Genomic DNA, 17092 nt, shown 5'->3' with positions numbered 1-17092 from the left:
AAAGCCTGTTTCTCTTTCTGAAATCAGAGTGCCAAGCAGTCCCCAAGAGCCTACCAGGGCCAGGCACCAGCCACCCTCAGCCCACTCACCTTCCACTTCTAGGGAGCACTCTTTGGGACTGAAAGAGGCCACATAGGATCCTCCAGAGTCACTGCAGGAGGTAGGAGAGCCCCTGGCCTCACTTCTAACCCCTTCCTCCCAACAACTGTTTTCCCTGATTCCACACCAGGAAGAATAAAGCCACAGGGGGACAGTCAAGAGACCTGTAATGCTCTGGGCCAGCACGGCTTGGGCACAGGGTGGGCATTTAGTAGACAGTTTTGGCCTCGGTGAGCTCGCACACTCCCCCATAGCGTGTACTTGCCCCATTTCCCTTCTGCCTTCTGCAGATGGAATCAAGAGGTTACTCAGAAGACTTTCCTCCCTGTCCAAGCTTGGGTTCAAGGTCCAGATCCACTCAGGCCATGTGCCGGGTTGAGCGCAGGCCCCGTGGCCCTGGGCATACTGTCCTGTCCTGTCGTGTTGAGTGGCTGTGAAGCTTGCATCATGTTGGAAGTTATCATGCTCTTGCATATTTCTTCTCAAATAGATCATTCAGCCCAGAGAGGCCATCGGGAGGACAAGCAGGGGAAGACCAGGCCTCCTTGGCTGGGTGAGGGTAGGGCACATCTGCCCTCTTGCCCTGTCTTCACTTGCCCATCTTCTGCTCGCACACTCGGTTCCCACTGTGACCACATCTGTTCTACCCCTACTGTAGGGCACAATGGTCCCACGTGGGCCATGTGTCTGGGTGTCACAAATACCACATACATGTGCCCCTGTGCTATCTCAGAAAATGATTTCTGAATCCTTGTATTATTTCAGAATTGCTTTGGGGACTTGCTTGCAAATAATGAGCTCAGGGGGAGGCCTGGGAAGTTCAGGGGTCCCCTGCGGCTTGGTCCCATTCCAGCTCAGGTAATTACGTCTCTGCCTCCCTTGTCTCCTGCTACTTCAATCAGACAGCTGATCACCTTCGGCTCTTTCAACCAGGCTGCAGGCCTCTCACCAACACAAAACAGGTGAACCGTGCCCCCGGGGGCGGGGAATGTGCGACAGGGTTTGGGGGGCAAGAACCGCACTTGTGGGGAAGAACCAGAGCTGCCTAAATGTTCCCTTTGATCCCAACTATGTGTAACACTGCATGCACTATTTTCCTTCCTCAGCACAATCCCGTTCTGCTGGGGAGGAATTCGGGGGAAGGAGACTCACACGGCCACCAACACTCACCTTCCTTTTCACTGAAATCACTCTATGCCTACAACCAATGTTGGAAATCTCTGTTGAGAATATTCTGCGAAATCACACAAAAAGGAACAGTATCCTCAAGGTGCGTTTCCTTCCATACTCCTCCTGACCCTTAACATTTTTTTTTTTTTAATTTTGCAGGGATGGGTGGCAACTTGGAGGCCTGATGCCTGAAGAAAAGCTTCTGGTAATAAAGAAATATAAATAAAACAAGAGGAATAAAATGCACCATGGGACAAGGTCAGGAGGAAATTGGATTCATTTCATATTTCATAGAAGCATCACTGGCTTCCCTCTGGCTCCCGGTCAAATCTGGTTTTGAGAGGAGACAGCTCCTGGCAGTGTATCTATCACATCTGGTAAGCAGGGTGTCAAGGGTTTAATTTGAATTTGGCCTTCCCTCATGGCCAACGCCACCTTGCCACACGAAAGCTGTGGAGGAAATAGCTGTGAGGTTCACACGGCATTTTCGATTAAATATAAGGGCGGCGGAAAAGGGTGGAGAAGAAACATACTTGTGGCACAGAATTTAAAGTGAAACTCTAGTTTAGCAATAAAAGTTTATAACACAGCTCTTGCAGGAGAGGGCCACTGAGAGGAGATGCTGTGTGTATGGCCTCACATGGGACACTCAGAGGCTGCATTTATTTGTTCCCAGACACGTTATAGTGACCAGTTGTGATTAAAAAGTCAGTTGGCATTTATGCAAATAAGCCGCATCTCCTCATCTCCCTTTCTTTTGGGAAGCTCTGTGGCTAAGACACACCACATGAAAACTCTCCCCTATTTCTGGTAGCAAATTCCCCACTCCTGGGTCAGGTCAACCAGCTAGTATCAGAACTATAAAGAGCTGTTCTTTGGGGGCAATTGGCTGTAATCACAGAAAATGTGAATTAAGATTTTAGCCTAGTGTCCCAAGGCAATCTTTGAAGCTACTTTGCTTACAGATTTTTAAATGCAAAAGTGATTTGGTTTGAAAATATAAATACTGACTTTTAGGACTTGTGGTTGGCTGCGCTTCTCCTGTGTCCATTGCCTCAGCATTTCTAGCCTCGTACCTCAGGCTGCCCTCCTACTCACCAGACTGCCACCAAATTCAAATTCCCAAGGTGCCGCTGGATCGTGTCAACTCCAAATGTCAAACTCGTCAAAGGCACTGCTATAGTTTGACACGCAGGGTCATGAAATCTGTACCCAAATGATGTCAATGAACCTCCTTCATTACCCTAAGCTCCCCAGCCGGGTCCCAGGCTGTCACAGCACTGTTTGTCTACACTGCACCTTGGAGACCTTTTCGATTGTTCACATGCCAATCCCACTCTACCTTTTTCCCCTGAAGTCCCAGCAAAGTTCATTGGAGGCCGTCCTGTTACCATGCCAGCCTGTGAGTCCCACAAGGAAGGGATTCTGTTCAGTTCATGGCTCTGTGTTCTATAGAATATAGCACAGTTTTCCATGGTCCTTGGAAATGTAAGCTTGTCATCCACAGGAATAGCACACTGGCAAATTCTCAGTAACTTTCTGGCTATAGAAAGAAATGCACTCCTTCTGATCTTGCCCTCAAGGTACGGTCTTAAGCCCTGGGAAAGAGAAGGACATTGCAAACAGAGAACAGAACGTGCCTGTGGCCGATCCAGGAGAGTGAATGGATCAGAATGAATGTGCTCAGTCAAGGGAGCTTTTCCTTCCCGCATCAAAAAGTTCTCCCAAAGGAGCGGCCTTCTGCCGCCTGTCCAGAGCCCACACAATGCCTGCTTTGCTCCTCTGTCAGTCTGTCTTCCTCTCTTTATCCAAACGAATACTGATAGACAATTTACGTGCTGTTTGTCCATAAGGGGAAGTAATTAACCTCTGCCTTGCCCTGTGACAAAGGATTGTGCCGTAAAGGGGGGGCAGCTCCTTGCTGTCCTCAGGTGGGGGGACTGCCCCAGGGGAGGGGGGCAGCTGGCTGGCGCAGCCTTCCCTCTGTGGATGGGAACGAGTTTCACTGGCCTCTAGACTCCTAGAGGTGTCTGTGGAATTGAAAAGTGCTGCCAGACCACAGGGTCAAAGAGAATGGGCCCAGCAAGGCACAGGCTTCCCCTTGAGGAGAGCATTGCAGTGGCCCCGTAATCACCAGATGCTGCCCCGCTCCCCGAAGAGCCAGCGCAGAGAAAGGCCATTCAGACACATACTTCTTGCACACATAATGTTTGTGCAGGCACTTGTAAGCTGGTGGGTTCTGAGCCAACGCAATAGGAGACAGGCCTTCCTTTGCCCTTAAGGATTTTCTCACCAAAATCATGTGAAAGAAATCTCCATTTAGAGAATTCTCAATAGTTTTGGAGAACGGTGTCATATTAGAACCAGTATTATCCTCCCCCATACAAACGGTCTCCAACTTATGATGGTTTGACTTAGGATTTTTTGGCTTTACGATGGTACAGAAGTGATACACGCTCAGTTAGAAAGAAATTGTACTTTGAGTTTTGACTTTGGATTTTTTTCCCCCAGGATAGTGATATGCAGTATGGTACTCTCTCATGATGCTGGGCAGAGGTGGGTGGCCACAGCTCCCAGGCAGCCAGCCACTCGACTGGGTAAACAATGGACACCCTCACAAAACCATTCTGCACCCACAAAACCATTCTGTTCTTTGCTTTCAGTACAGTGTTCCATAAATTACACGAGATAGTCAACACTTTATTATAATATAGGCTTTGTGGGGTGCCTGGTTGGCTCAGTCAGTTAAGCATCCAACTCTTGGTTTTGGCTCAAGTCATGATCTCATGGTTCATGGGTTCAAGCCCCATGTTGGGCTCTGTGCTAACAGTGCATATTCTCTCTCTGGGATTCTCTCTCTCCCTCTCTCTGTGCCCCCTCCTTGCTCTAAATAAATAAATAAATAAATAGATAAATAAATAAATATTTTTAAAAATACAGGCGTTGTATTAGATGCTTTTGCCCCACTGCAGGCTAATGGAAGTGTTGTGAGCACACTTAAGTTGGGCTGGGCTCAGCTACGATGTTCGGTAGGTTAGGGGTATTAAGGATATTTTCAAAGCACATGGGTTTCTTGGATTGAAAATCCCACTGTAAGTCAAGGAAGATCTGTATTCTATATGCTTCAGAAAAAAGAGTAAATCAGTGATAAAACACTCCTCAGTAGCCTTCTGGTATGCCAGTATGGTGTGCATCGAATGTCACACCCAAATGCAGAGGCCACTTTCCAGCATCCAGGGTCCCTGACAGGCTTGGACGTGGGCATTCCACACTCATCATGAGGAGTGTTGTTGGGGGTCGGTGTTCCCTGTCATCAGGATTGGGAAGCAAAGGGCTCTGAGAAGTCCTGCTGCTCTCTACAGGGCAGTGTGCACAGTCACTCACCCTTCTGTGGCATTTTCTCTTCTAGAAATGGGAGTAACCGTTCACAAATGGGAGGACAGATGGGCAGGCCGAAGTTCGGCCCCAGGACGGAGCTCAAATTCTGTGATGGCAACTGGCAGCAGCTGGGGGGTGGTGGCAGAGTTCCTCCTTCTCCCCAAGGCAGCCATGGAGAATCACACACCCCTGTGGGCTTGCTGGGGTTTCCAGGCCCATCTGCTGCCCTGCCTGGTGCCCCTGCTGGTTACAGGGCAGAGCAGACCATCTGAGGTTGGCTCAGCATCCCCCTTCCGCCTTCGAGGGACTTCCCTCCCCAACCCCGGCTCAGGTGCTCCCACTGTCTGGACCCTTCCACGTCCCTTTGGTAACATCCTCATGCCCTATGCCCACAGTCTCCCTAACTATCTCCTATCTTCTCTCCTCTTTGCCAAGCATCTCACAAGAGTGATCCACTCCAGTTCCCAAAGCATGTCCCTAGAGGAACACAGCAGCAGGAGCTGGAACTTAGGTAGGAATGCAGATTCTTTTTTTTTTAAGTTTATTGATTTATTTTGAGAGAGGGAGAGAGTGAGAGCAGGGGAGGAGCAGAGAGAGAGAGAGAGAGAGAGAGAGAGACAGAGACAGAGAGAGAGACAGACAGACAGAGACAGAGAATCCCAACCAGGCTCTGTGTTATCAGCACAGAGCCCAACATGGGGCTTGAGCTCACAACCCTGAGATCCTGACCTGAGCTGAAATCAAGAGTCAGACGCTTAACCGACTGAGCCACCCAGAAACCCCCGGAATGCAAATGCTTGGCAGGTTCCCCTTCCCCAACTATGGACTCAGAAACTCTGGGGTGGGCTCAGCCATCTGTATTTGATTGACAAGCCTGGGATGCTCACTGGAATCCAAAAACCATGGGGACAGTCCACTGCTACACCTCCCCACGTCCCATCCCTGCCTCTGGCCAATGCTGGCACCTGCCCCACTGCCCCATTGCAGCTGCTCCTGCAATGTAATCTCTGGATGGTGAGCCAGCGGGGGACCAGTGTCAGCCCTTCACCGTCTCTGGGCAGCACTTGGCCCCTCTCTCCCTTCCTGAACCATGTGTCTGTGAGTCCAGGCCCTCTTTCTACTCTGCAGCCTGTGCTGGGGGAGCCTCTTTCTCTAGCATCCCAAAGTATTGTTATTCCATAGAGCTCTCCCCACTTGGTTCCCTGACTTGGTGACCACCTCTGTGGCTAACTCTGATCTCTCCAAGGCTCCAAGCCATAGACCCTATCATCTCGTGGACACTTGCTTGGATGTCCTGATGGCCCCAGAATCCAACCAGCCTCGCTGAGGTCACCCTCCACCCATGTTGCACTCATTTCAGACTCATCCTGAGTGGCTTTGTGTTTTGAGGATACGCATGCTGCGTGGTCCCTCCTTGTGAGCCTAGCCACCTGCCACCCCACTCAGCCTGAGCCTTCAGCTCACAGAGGCTCCCCGGGTCCCCCAAAAATGGATTGGATGCCCCTTTTCAGCACCCTCCAGCAGTGCACGGGGGCTCCCCTCAGAGTACTTCTGACTCTCTTCACAGGACACAGTTGCCATTGATAACATTGATTTGAATTATTTTTATCATCAAGAAGAAAAGAAATCATTTCGGAAAGGTAGAATTCTCCACTCAGATTTTTAAAAAATTCAAGAGGATTTCAATCATTGTAAGTTTAGAAATGAGATTTCAGTCACACTTCGCCCCCTCACTAATGAATCCCCTCCCCTCCACCTCTGCACCCGGACCTCAGGCGGTTCCTACACATCTGTGGACAGAAAAAAAGGCCAAGAGTCCTTGGCCGAGTCCCTGTTTGCTGTCTGCAGCCTGGTGAGCTGGGCCAGGACATTTCAGGGAGAGAGTAGGCAGAGATGGGAGACTCAGAGGCTCAGCTGGCCAGGCTGTCACCTCTGCAAGGGTGGGCTGGGGATGGGCTGAGCAGACCCGCGCAAGTGACCCTCGTGGAGAATCCTTCTTGCAAAAACCGTGTAGCCAAGGTCCCGCTGGGCACAGAGGTGGATAGGTCTTACCTTCCCTTTCTGTCCCACAACACCCAGCCTGCAGAATGTGGTCTCCCCTGTGGGTGCAATTATCTCCGGAAGCTTGTGGAGGCTGAGTCTGAAGAGCCATTTTAGGTTTGCACCCCCAGAGGTCCCTGAGGGTCAGAAGCTCCCCAGGGGGTGGCCCAGAAGAGAACAGGCACTGCCTCCTGGCCTTCTCACCATGTGGGCTCCAGATCTCAAAGGGGCTGTGAGGACACAGAAGGTCTGGGCCAGGTCTGAGGCTGGCACCACTTCCTGGCAGGTGACTTGGGATGCCAGGGGAGAAGCCCAAAGGTGTGTGCATCTGGACGGGCCCAGGACTGTGTCTTGGTGCCCTGTGGTTGCTCCTGGTCATGGTTTTGCCCACTCTCCTCTGCCTGGGGCTCGGGGCCCAGAACAGGCTGCAGCCCCCATTCTTGGCAGGATTTCTCAGCTCCCCTGCATGTGCCCGTTCTCTGCTGGACTGCTGTGCTCCCCACGTGCACCCCTCAACCTGTGGCCTCCCCACAGCCTGTCCCACACGCGGGTGCTGTGTGACCTTCTGAGTGTTCACATCTCTCCTCTCTGGCTAGGGGCCTTGGATATTCAGGAGCGACACATGTGATGATAACCATGATGAGGATGATGCCATTGAAAAGGGCAACTGGCTTCTGCGAATCAGAGCCCACTCTATGTCAAACACTGTGCTGGGTCCATTACAAACATCCCGTTCCACCCCATGTGCTTGGTACTGTTATGATCCCCATTTTACAGATGAAGAAACTGAGGCTCCACCAACACATCCCCAGTGTGTGCCTGTTGTGGGTCAGACACCGGGAGGTTGTGGGAACACCTGGCTTGCCCAGTTCAGAGAAAGCCAGCTACTCCTACCTGCGGCTCTGGCACTTCCCTGGCCTGTAGCTGCCAGGCCTCAGACAGGACCAGGGATCCAGCACTGCTTTCTCACCTCCCAGGAGACAGCGACAGAGGCATGCAGCTGGAACAGGCCAGAGTCCCCTGGGTTCTCGGTTCATGGCCTGAGCTCTGTCCCTGCTCATGCGTTTGAATCTGTACCAGCTCCTTCAGCACTGTGTCCCCAGACACACTAGCTCGCATGCATCTGACAAGAGCCCAGGGGGCAATACATAAATATTGGGGTGGCATCTCCAGGCCTGGGGTGGGGCCTCTGCAGTTTCTACTCCCTGAGGCTGCTGCCTGCTCTTCATGAGTGTTGATAAGACCACAGGTTTGTTCTAAGGCTTAGAGAGAAATACAAATGCAAGAAGCAGGGGCACCTGGGTGGCTCGGTCAGTTGAGTGTCCGACCTCGGCTTGTGGTTCATGAGTTTGAGCCCCACATCGGGCCCACTGCTGTCGGTGCCAGAACCCGCTTCAGATCCTCTATCCCCCTCTCTCTGCCCCTCCTCGACTTGTGCCCTCTTAAAAATAAATAGAACATTAGAAAACCAAATGCAAGGAGCAGGCCTTAGTACAGGAAACTGGCTTGTCTGGGGCCTGGGCCTCACCTGGCTGGTGGCAGTCGGGCCCACCACGGCCTCGTAGGGTGGGGGGAGCTCAGTGGGGTACAGCAGGCCGGGGCTGTTGATGGCAACATCATACAAAGTGCTGAATGGAGAGGGAGCAAAGTCCAAGTGGAGGCCCCTGAAAAGACAGAACCATTGCACTGTCACTCCTGGGGGAAGGAGCCTGGATGGCTGACATTTCTCTCAAGGCAATCAGCACGTCACTTGTCAGGGTTTCCCCTGGTCAATTACTCATCGTGCTTGTGAAATAAAAGTCTAATTTGCTAGGCAGTTTTAACTCTTGTGTTTTCTTTCTTTTTTTTTTTTTTTTCTGGAAAGATATCGACATTTTCAATAAACTCTATGGCCCTGTCCATTAAAATGAAAATAATCACAGAGCCGATTAAATCTTTAATTACATTTTACATGTTATGTTAATGGCCACTACTCAATAGCAGTTTTGCGTTTCATGAGAACATAATAGAGCCGCTCACGTCGGGCTAGGTTCTCTTTTGTTGCACGGCAGTGATACCCAGTAGACATGTTCTATCTAAGCCAGGGTTCGAGCTCTTTCCCTGCTCGCGCTCTGCCCTCTAATCAAACATGCTTTCGTATGGTTGCTCTCCTTGGCTCAACTGCCCCACTGAAAATGAGCATGGCTCCTGCCAGTCCCACCTCCCAGACTGCCTCCTATCTTCCTGGTGTCAATACAAGTCACCACCACCATCTCCGGAAAGACCCACCTGTGGGCCTCGGCTGTGGGAGTACAGGTGTACTCTGGAGGGTAATAAGGTGGAGGTGGGAGAGGGGGGATGAACTCATCGAAGTCCAGGGTCTGGTGGAGAACGGTGCCATGGGGGGTCACGCAGGCAGGGCTGGCGGAATGCGCCCTTTGTGGAAGGAACTGGAGAACAGAGAGATTCACAGTTATTTGGGACATCTTGTGTGGCTTGTGTCTAATTAAGCTAATTACACATAAGCTTTAATGATCCGTTTGGAACTTATGTAATTTAAACCGTCGGGCTGTGACGGCGAAACACACACTTTAAAATGATGGCTCCGTGAGGAACGCCTCGCCTCCAAAGCTTCATTAGGCTTTGTTTCTTACACTGCTATGCAGAATGCCTCTGTTCTAAGGAAAAACACAGTCTGGGAAGTCTTTTTTTTTTTTTTTAACGTTTATTTATTTTTGAGAGAGAGAGAGAGAGAGAGAGGGAAAGAGAATGTGAGCAGGGGAGGGGCAGAAAGAGAGGGAGACACAGAATCCGAAGCAGTCTCTAGGCTCTGAGTTGTCAGCACAAAGCCCAATGCAGGGCTGGAACCCAGGAACCTCAAGACTATGACCTCAGCTGAAGTCAGATGCTCAACCAACTGAGCCACCTAGATGCCCCCAGGGAAGTCTTTTTGTTTTGTTTTGTTTTTTGTTTTTCTCTTACATATGTTTGTTTATTTATTTTAAGAGAGAGGAAGAGAGAGAATCCCAAGCAGGCTCTGTGTTTTCAGTGCAGAGACTGACACGGGGCTCAAACCTACACACTGAGATTATGGCCTGAGCTAAAATTAAGAATCAGACACTTAACTGACTGAGCCACCCTGGTACCTCCAATCTAGGAAGTCTTTAATTCTATCCCCACCACTAACTCTTTCTCTTCAGATTATACTAACTAAAACCTGTAGTCAAAAATGGTGCCTAAGGTCCACGATTTAAGACAGTACTTCCCGAAGTTCATTCATGAGAAAACACCAAACTCTCAAGATGTTCTTCTCCACCCCCTCCCAAATTCCTGCAGCAAAAAAAAAAAAAAAAAAAAAAAAAAAAATGGGAAATGCCACATATTGTACTCCCTTCTTGGAGCCCTATAATGTATATTACAGTGTTAAAGGCCCTGAGAAGGTCTGCACCAGTGCGCCCCCCCCCCTTTTAAAGTGTATTTATTTATTTTGGGAGGGACAGAGACAGTGCAAGTGCAGGGAGGGCCAGAAAAAGAGGGAGAGAGAGAAAATCCCAAGCATGCTCTGTGCCATCAGTGCAGAGCCTGACATGGGGCTTGAACTCATGAAACTGTGAGATCATGACCTGAGCCAAAACCAAGAGTTGGACACTTAACTGACTGAGCCACACAGGCACCCCCAAATCATTAGTGGAACATTTCTCAAATATTTCATTATGGATCCCTTTGGACACAGAGTATCGATGAGTGTTTTGCAGTCCTAGGGAATTCATAAACTTTGTAAAAACACTGCTTTGAGGGAAAATAATCCTTGATGAGCTCCAGAACATTCTGTGAGGCAACCTTAAAACTGAGATGCTGCTTGAGCAAACTGAGGTAAAATCTCTTAAGCAAAAAGAACTCTGCCTCTGCCTAGCTTTCCATTTATTCCCCTGGGAAGCAATGGCCAATAACTTCCCACCCTCTGGCCACTGCTCCCAAGAGGTTACCTGTGGCATGGAGATGCCTGGGCCATTGCTGCAGTGCCAGTCAACACCTCACTGTGAGCTCCTGTAGGGCCAACAAGACTCTGTGTTATGTGAATGCTAGGCTCTGGGACCTCCCACTGCATGGGGGGTGAGGGACACGTGAGACAGTCAAGTGTACATGGCCAAGCAAGGACAGTTCCACTGGTCAGTGTGCTCTCCAAGCACTGTGTGGAGACCTGGAGTCTACAAAGGGTTAATGAAGATGACATTTGAATGGGTCTGCAGATTGGTAGGATGTCAACAGGTGGGCCTGCAAGAAGGTAACAGGTGAGCTAGTGAAAGATGTGTTTAAGAAAAGCAAATTTATATAAGGCTCTAGAAATTAATTCTTAATTCTTGGGGCACTGGGGAGCCAGTGATGGTGCTAGAGCTAGGGAGCAGTGCTATTAAAGCTGTGTGGTAGGAAGTGCCTTCTGGCAGCCGTGGGTAGGGTGGTCTGGACTTGAAAAAAAGGCTGGGATGATAGGACATTTTTGCCCAAGTGTGAGTCAGGTCACAATTTTGAATATGGTCAAATTCCATGAAACTAGCCTGTTCCAGACTAACAGCGAAAGAATAGTGACCATGTCTACACATGCAACATCACAGACTGAAATTGTCTCGTGTGGGTTTTCTTAACACACAGAGCACGTTCCTTGCCTTTCCAAGGGGTCTGAGCCGTGGCTTTAATTGTCTGAAATAGAGATGAGTCATTGGCTATGAGCAGGTCGAATGTGTGTCTGTCATCCTCCACCTTGGACAGCTGTCAGCCCTGATGCTTATAGCACAAAGCTGAGCAGTTAGGATAAGGCCAAATGTCCTTGAGGTCTAATTGAGACATACTCTGATTTGGTGTGTATCAGAAATTAGAAAAATCAATAAAACAATGAAGCAGGAAATGCAAAAGCCAAAATGCTTTCCTGCTGAAGGTACAATCCCCCCAGGAATGAGGACAAGGAGCATTTTCAAAGAGAGGAAAGGCACCCCAGATGACCCTATTAGGAGGTTTAAATGCTGCCATACACCCGAGGCTTTTTAAAGGTTAAACAACAGGTTTAGCCACTTCTGCTCTAAACTCTACGTTGCCTTTCTAGTAGTGTGTTGGCTCCACCTTTATGGAACCAACTCAGACTGAGTCCATTGCAAACTGAGCTTGTTCCCCTAGGTTTCTCAGCCTCCCCAAGGGGAGGCTGCAAGTGACACTTGACATATTCCCCCTGCCCCAACCAGTATCGGTTTAATGAGGCAGGGGCTGTCTCCAAGGCCAAGGTCGCCTGCTCTGGACTCTGCTCTGAGATGCTGGGGCTAGACCTCTGCAAACCACATTTCCCAGACTCCCTTGCCAGCTGGCTAACTGTTGGGTTCTGCCAACAGGGGGTGCTAGAGGGGGGGGAGTCTGGAAGAAGGGAACTACATTATCCTGCTCCTTCCCCACTCCTACCCTTGTGTTCCTCTAGCCCAAGGGGTTCACACACCTGATGGGAGTTTCATTATTGCCCAGCCTTCATCATCCACAAAAGAGGAGTGTGTATTTTAGACCCTGTTGGAGGGAAGTCTCTTCTCATACGTCTGCTCTGGAGAGGGAATCCCAACTTAGGCATGGGCTGTCCTTACACGTGCCTGGGAACCAGGGTGGAGGGCTGGGCTTCCCGAGGCCCACTTAGCAGAGACCCTAAAATTTGGCTCCGTGAGAACAGCGCATAGTCTGTTGTCTGAGATGAAGGGTGAAGAGGTTGGCAGGCCTCAGGTGATCCTGCTTGACCACTGAGGGCCCACAAGACTATAAGCATATTACTGACCCCTTTGAGTTTCGGTCTCCTTTCCTCACCCCAACTGGCCTGACAGGGTCACACTGGGAAACACCATTTCTAGGTCACAGACCCAGACGGTAGTGTTGTGGGGCTTAAACAAGACCACATCACAAATATTAGCTCTTCAGTCCCTATGCCTCTATCTCTGGCCACGGGGGGAGGGGGAGAAGTAAGGAATGGAGGGCAGGACAGGCCTGCAGGGGTCTGGAGACAAGGGGCTGGAATTTCCACAAACTCCTCTGAGTTCTGAGCAGACTCGTCTCCTCCAGGCCCCAGGACAAGCCTGCCAGCCTCCTTTTACACCCTCCCCAGGCTCCTGACCAGCAGCTGCCTCTCTAGTTTGCTGGGAACAGCACACTTTCCCAGTTTCCCTGACACATTCTGGCTCCTGAATGGGTCACACACACCTTTGAGACTTCCCTCAGGGGCTAAGAAATACAGAGGAATAGGCCTCTTCCTCTACCCTTCCTGAGACTTGGTACAAATACTCTAGTATTACTATGGTGGAAGTTTTCTTAATCCACCTCTCCCGGCCAACCCATCTGATGAGCTGGGGTTTCCCTCCATGCTCCAGACCCTGGAGTGACGCCTGCCCGAGGCACCTGGCTGCTCTCCAGTCCTGCCACCATGCCAGGTGTACCATGTGTGTCTCCTGCCTACCCAGGACACAAGGGCGCATTCCCGAACAGCTAAAGGCCAGTTTTAGTTACTACTGTAATTCATAATGAAATATGAATGCAGGCAGGAAAACACGCTCATTCTACGAGAACCAAGTTGAACGCTTTGGAAAGACTTGACAAAGGAGAGCAGCTGAGCAGAAACCACTGCCAAAATGGGAACTGGCAAGGCAGCTAGCTGTAAGGGAGGGAGAGGAGTCAGAAGATATTCAGGGGAGTTCGTGCATCTCATTTTGCCTGGCTCATGCCAATTTCAAGGATCTGGAAATTACAGATAGTGATATTTTTATGAAGTTTATACAGGATATGCAACTTGGGAGCACCTGGGCAGCTCACTTGGTTGAGTGTCCTACTTCAGCTCAGGTCATGATCTTGCAGTTCGTGAGTTTGAGGCCCACATCAGGCTTGCTGCTGTCAGCCTGTCAACATAGAGCCCGCTTTGGATCCTCTGTCCCCCTCTCTCTGCCCCTTCCCCACTCACGTTCTCTCAAAGATAAATCAATATTAAGAAAAAAAAAAAAAGAAGTGCAACTCAGTACAGCAATGTGTAGACCCATAATTGAACAGAAGATCTTGGCCCCAAATCAAAACCCTGATGGATAAATGCTCATCTGCATATTTAAAGTAAAAATAAAATGTTTGTAGCTTGTATGTATCACTTTTAGGATTGTCTGCTGTAACTAGATTTTAAGATTAACCAGACACCCTTTGGTCCTAGTCCCCTAGTCCTACATAAGTAGCACCTACTACCTAGAGACGTTTCTGGTAAACCCAAACCTCAAGGAAGGCCACTGTGGGTCCAAAGAGGGCCAGCCTCCGTGGGGTGCTGAACCGGCAGTGGAGTGAGCCAGAGAGGTGAAGATACTGGTGAACCTGAGCGATTTTGGGGCTTCCAGGAGGTGGTGTCCCAAACCGTCCCTGGCTGCGACACCCCTTGCTAGCTCTGTGGGCAACGATGCTCTGTCTGCACTTTCTGGAGGTGTTCTGCTTTACAGGGCACATGACTAGTGTTGAGAACATAAATGACAATAATAAAAGATGAAGTTCACAGGCAAGTTCCTAATGGAGATGCGTGCAATAGCAGATGATGTCTCTTGGGCTAAAGTGGCTGGCAATAAAGTACATGGGGAGGAAAAGAGCTGAATGGAAAAATGGAAAAATGAGATTATGCTCAAGAAATAAAACTAAAAATGTGAGATTAGAGACACTTTGGAGGTAAAAGCTTTCTCCATAAAACCATGTCTATAAACTGAATTTTATACTCAGATCGCCTTTTGCCACTAGTTCCAAACATATTAGAGTACTTCAGCTTTCTAAATTCTGACGCTAGGCATCTCATGTATACATGCATTCATTATATGAGTTCCCCAAATGGTTATTTATCCCAAAATGCTGATCCCCAGAAATAAGAAAGGAACTGCGGGTTCCTTCCATGCCAGGCTAAGGCTCTTGCTGTGAGTCTCAGTCTATTGTCTAGAGCACCCCGTGGTCTTCTTTGTTGTATAAACTACACCTATGAGAATTAACTCACTTCCCATTTTTGTGCTTTTGGAGCAGGGCTGGAGCTTAAAGGTACTTGTGAAACAATGTGTGTGCAGATGCCTCCTAGATTTTTAAAATTCTGTATCTCAACCTCTTATAATTATCTCACCCACACCAAAAATTGAGAGCAGTATATCCAGGGACCCCCTTTTTTTTCCTGAATCTTCCCAAAGAACTCCATCCTTTTTTGTAAAATAAACAATTCTCTTTTTTGCACTATTTCATCGGCTTATATAGCACTAGAACATGCACTTAACAATCCAAATACCACTGACATAGACTGGTTTGGGGACAGATACAACTGTCCCTTGGAAAGCTTGTGACCCAACTACTGGGAGCAGAGGAGGCACATGGGTGAACCACAGAGGCTGCTGGCGAACAAATGTGTTGCGGGGAGCAGGCAGTGCATCATCGGTGGGATGGAGACCATGGCTACCCGGACAGTGGGGTCAGCACAGGTGGGCTAAGGGAGCTATGACTATATGTGCTTACTGAAGCACCATCTGCACAGGCATAAACAAAACCACAACGCAGAGTACTAACCACTATATGATCACAGTGACATAAACAAAACCAAAATCAAAAATAAGAAAGGGGCGCCATGGAGCACCTGGGTGGCTCAGTCGGTTAAGTGTCCAACTTCAGCTCCTGTCATGATCTCACAGTTCGTGAGTTTGAGCCCTGCATTGGACTCTGTGCTGACAGCTCAGAGCCTGTAGCCTGCTTCGGATTCTGTGTCTTCCTCTCTCTGCCCCTCCTCCGCTTGTGCTCTGTCCCTCTCTTTTTCCCTCTCAAAAACAAATAAACATTAATAAAAAAATTTTTTTGAAAAGAAAAGGGCACTTGGGTGGCTCAGTCAGTTAAGCATCTGACTTAGGCTCAGTTCATGATCTCGTAGTTCTATCCCCACTTTGGGTGAGCATGAGCCCTGCTTTTCTCTCTCTCCCTCTCTCTCTTTTTCCCTCTCTCTGCCCCTTGCTCACTCATGCCCTCTCTCAAAAAAAGAAAGAAAGAACTCAAGCATTCATGGATCGAATAGATAAATAGCCAACTGACTGACGTTACATCCATATTATGGATCAATGTAGACAGGAATACATTTCTGTGTAGATTAACCTAGAGGGATGTCCATGAGAGTTTTAGGCTATTAAAATCACACTGCAGAGTGATAATGAATGGCACGATCCTATTTGGCTAAAAGGAAGAAATAATGGAAGGAAGAAGAGAGGGAAGGATGGAGGGAAGAAGGGAAGGAGGAACAAGGAACATAGATTATATATATGTTAATATAAACACTAAGAAGTCAATAAAGAAATGGAAGGATTTAATGCAAAGTTTCCTCAAGAGAATAAGATGGGAGAAGGTAGATTACTAACTATGCCTTTATCTATCTCTATGTTTTACTTGTTTCAGTGATCATACATTACTTCTTTAATTAAACAGTCTAATGAAATGAAGTAAGAAAATTAAAGTCAATTGCAATGGAGTAGAGCTGGAGAAAAAGGAGAAGACTTTTCTAAAAAAGTAAAAAGAGCCTGAGGCATTTTCATGAATAAATAGTACCAGGTTCCATCCTGCAGGGCGTACCCATGAGCCCCTGGGCTTCCCACTTCTCCTTTCTCACGGGTGCAGCCTGTGTGGCCAGCTTCACCCAGCTTCTGACCCATGTGGTAAAAGCCCACCTCCTTCACATGGCCACCAGGGTTTTTCAAAGTCCACACACATGCATTATGTGATTCCTCTGTCAGCGGACCCAAGAGGAAGCAGAACATGAACAGTCTCACATAGAGCAGAGGAAACTGGGACCAATAGGCAGGGATGTGCCCAAGATCATGCACTGGTTCCACAATGCACCATGGTCATATACCACCTGTTCCCCTTGAGCCTTGTCTGGTCCCATAGCCCACAGACACAAAGGGAAAAGGACTCACCTGCAGGAATTTAACTGATTTCTACTTCTAAGCCAGGGGTAAGAAGCAAACTTACCCACAAACACTCAGCTGTGAAACAACCAGAGGTTGTGATGGTGGCTGTGTTAATTGTAAAAACACCTTATTTCCCTTTGGTGTTTTACAGTTGGCAAAGTACATCAAGGGCCATGGCATTCACAGTCGTGGCTGAGATAGCCCAGTAACTAATGTTCTGCCCACATTTATGGATCGACTAGGTCATGTTTCTTGAATGTTCACCAGGTATACCATTAGGCTTATTTGAGTTGAGGAAATTGAGGCTCTGGCAGGTTCAGTGACATGTCCAGAGTCCCCTGCCTCATATGCAGAAGAGGTGGGACTCCGACCCAGTCATGGCTGTCGTCAGGCCCAGGATTCCAGGCCCGCTCAGGTTCCCTGTGGCAGAATGATAGAATGACCCTGCTCTTGATGTTACAGTTGTA

At 48.9% G+C, this 17092-nt stretch overlaps 1 protein-coding gene across 5 annotated transcripts in view; it reads right to left on the bottom strand.

Annotated features, from left to right (window-relative positions):
- The window catches only part of ENTREP2 (endosomal transmembrane epsin interactor 2), a 469222-nt gene that overhangs the window by 12394 nt on the left and 439736 nt on the right, over positions 1-17092 (bottom strand). For all 5 annotated transcript variants that reach the window (XM_040493830.1, XM_040493831.1, XM_040493832.1 and 2 more), the window contains 2 exons: positions 8956-9116; positions 8216-8351 (listed from right to left, as the gene is read on the bottom strand). In XM_040493830.1, coding sequence (XP_040349764.1) covers positions 8216-8351; positions 8956-9116 — 297 coding nt within the window. The remainder of the gene's footprint in view (positions 1-8215; positions 8352-8955; positions 9117-17092) is intronic.

The sequence above is a fragment of the Herpailurus yagouaroundi genome, unplaced genomic scaffold (assembly GCF_014898765.1).
Source record: "Herpailurus yagouaroundi ecotype Mexico unplaced genomic scaffold, PumYag 185, whole genome shotgun sequence".
NCBI classification, from domain to species: domain Eukaryota; kingdom Metazoa; phylum Chordata; class Mammalia; order Carnivora; family Felidae; genus Herpailurus; species Herpailurus yagouaroundi.
The sequence above is the reverse complement of the archived record's forward strand: the minus strand, read 5'-3'. Positions and strand labels throughout refer to the sequence as shown.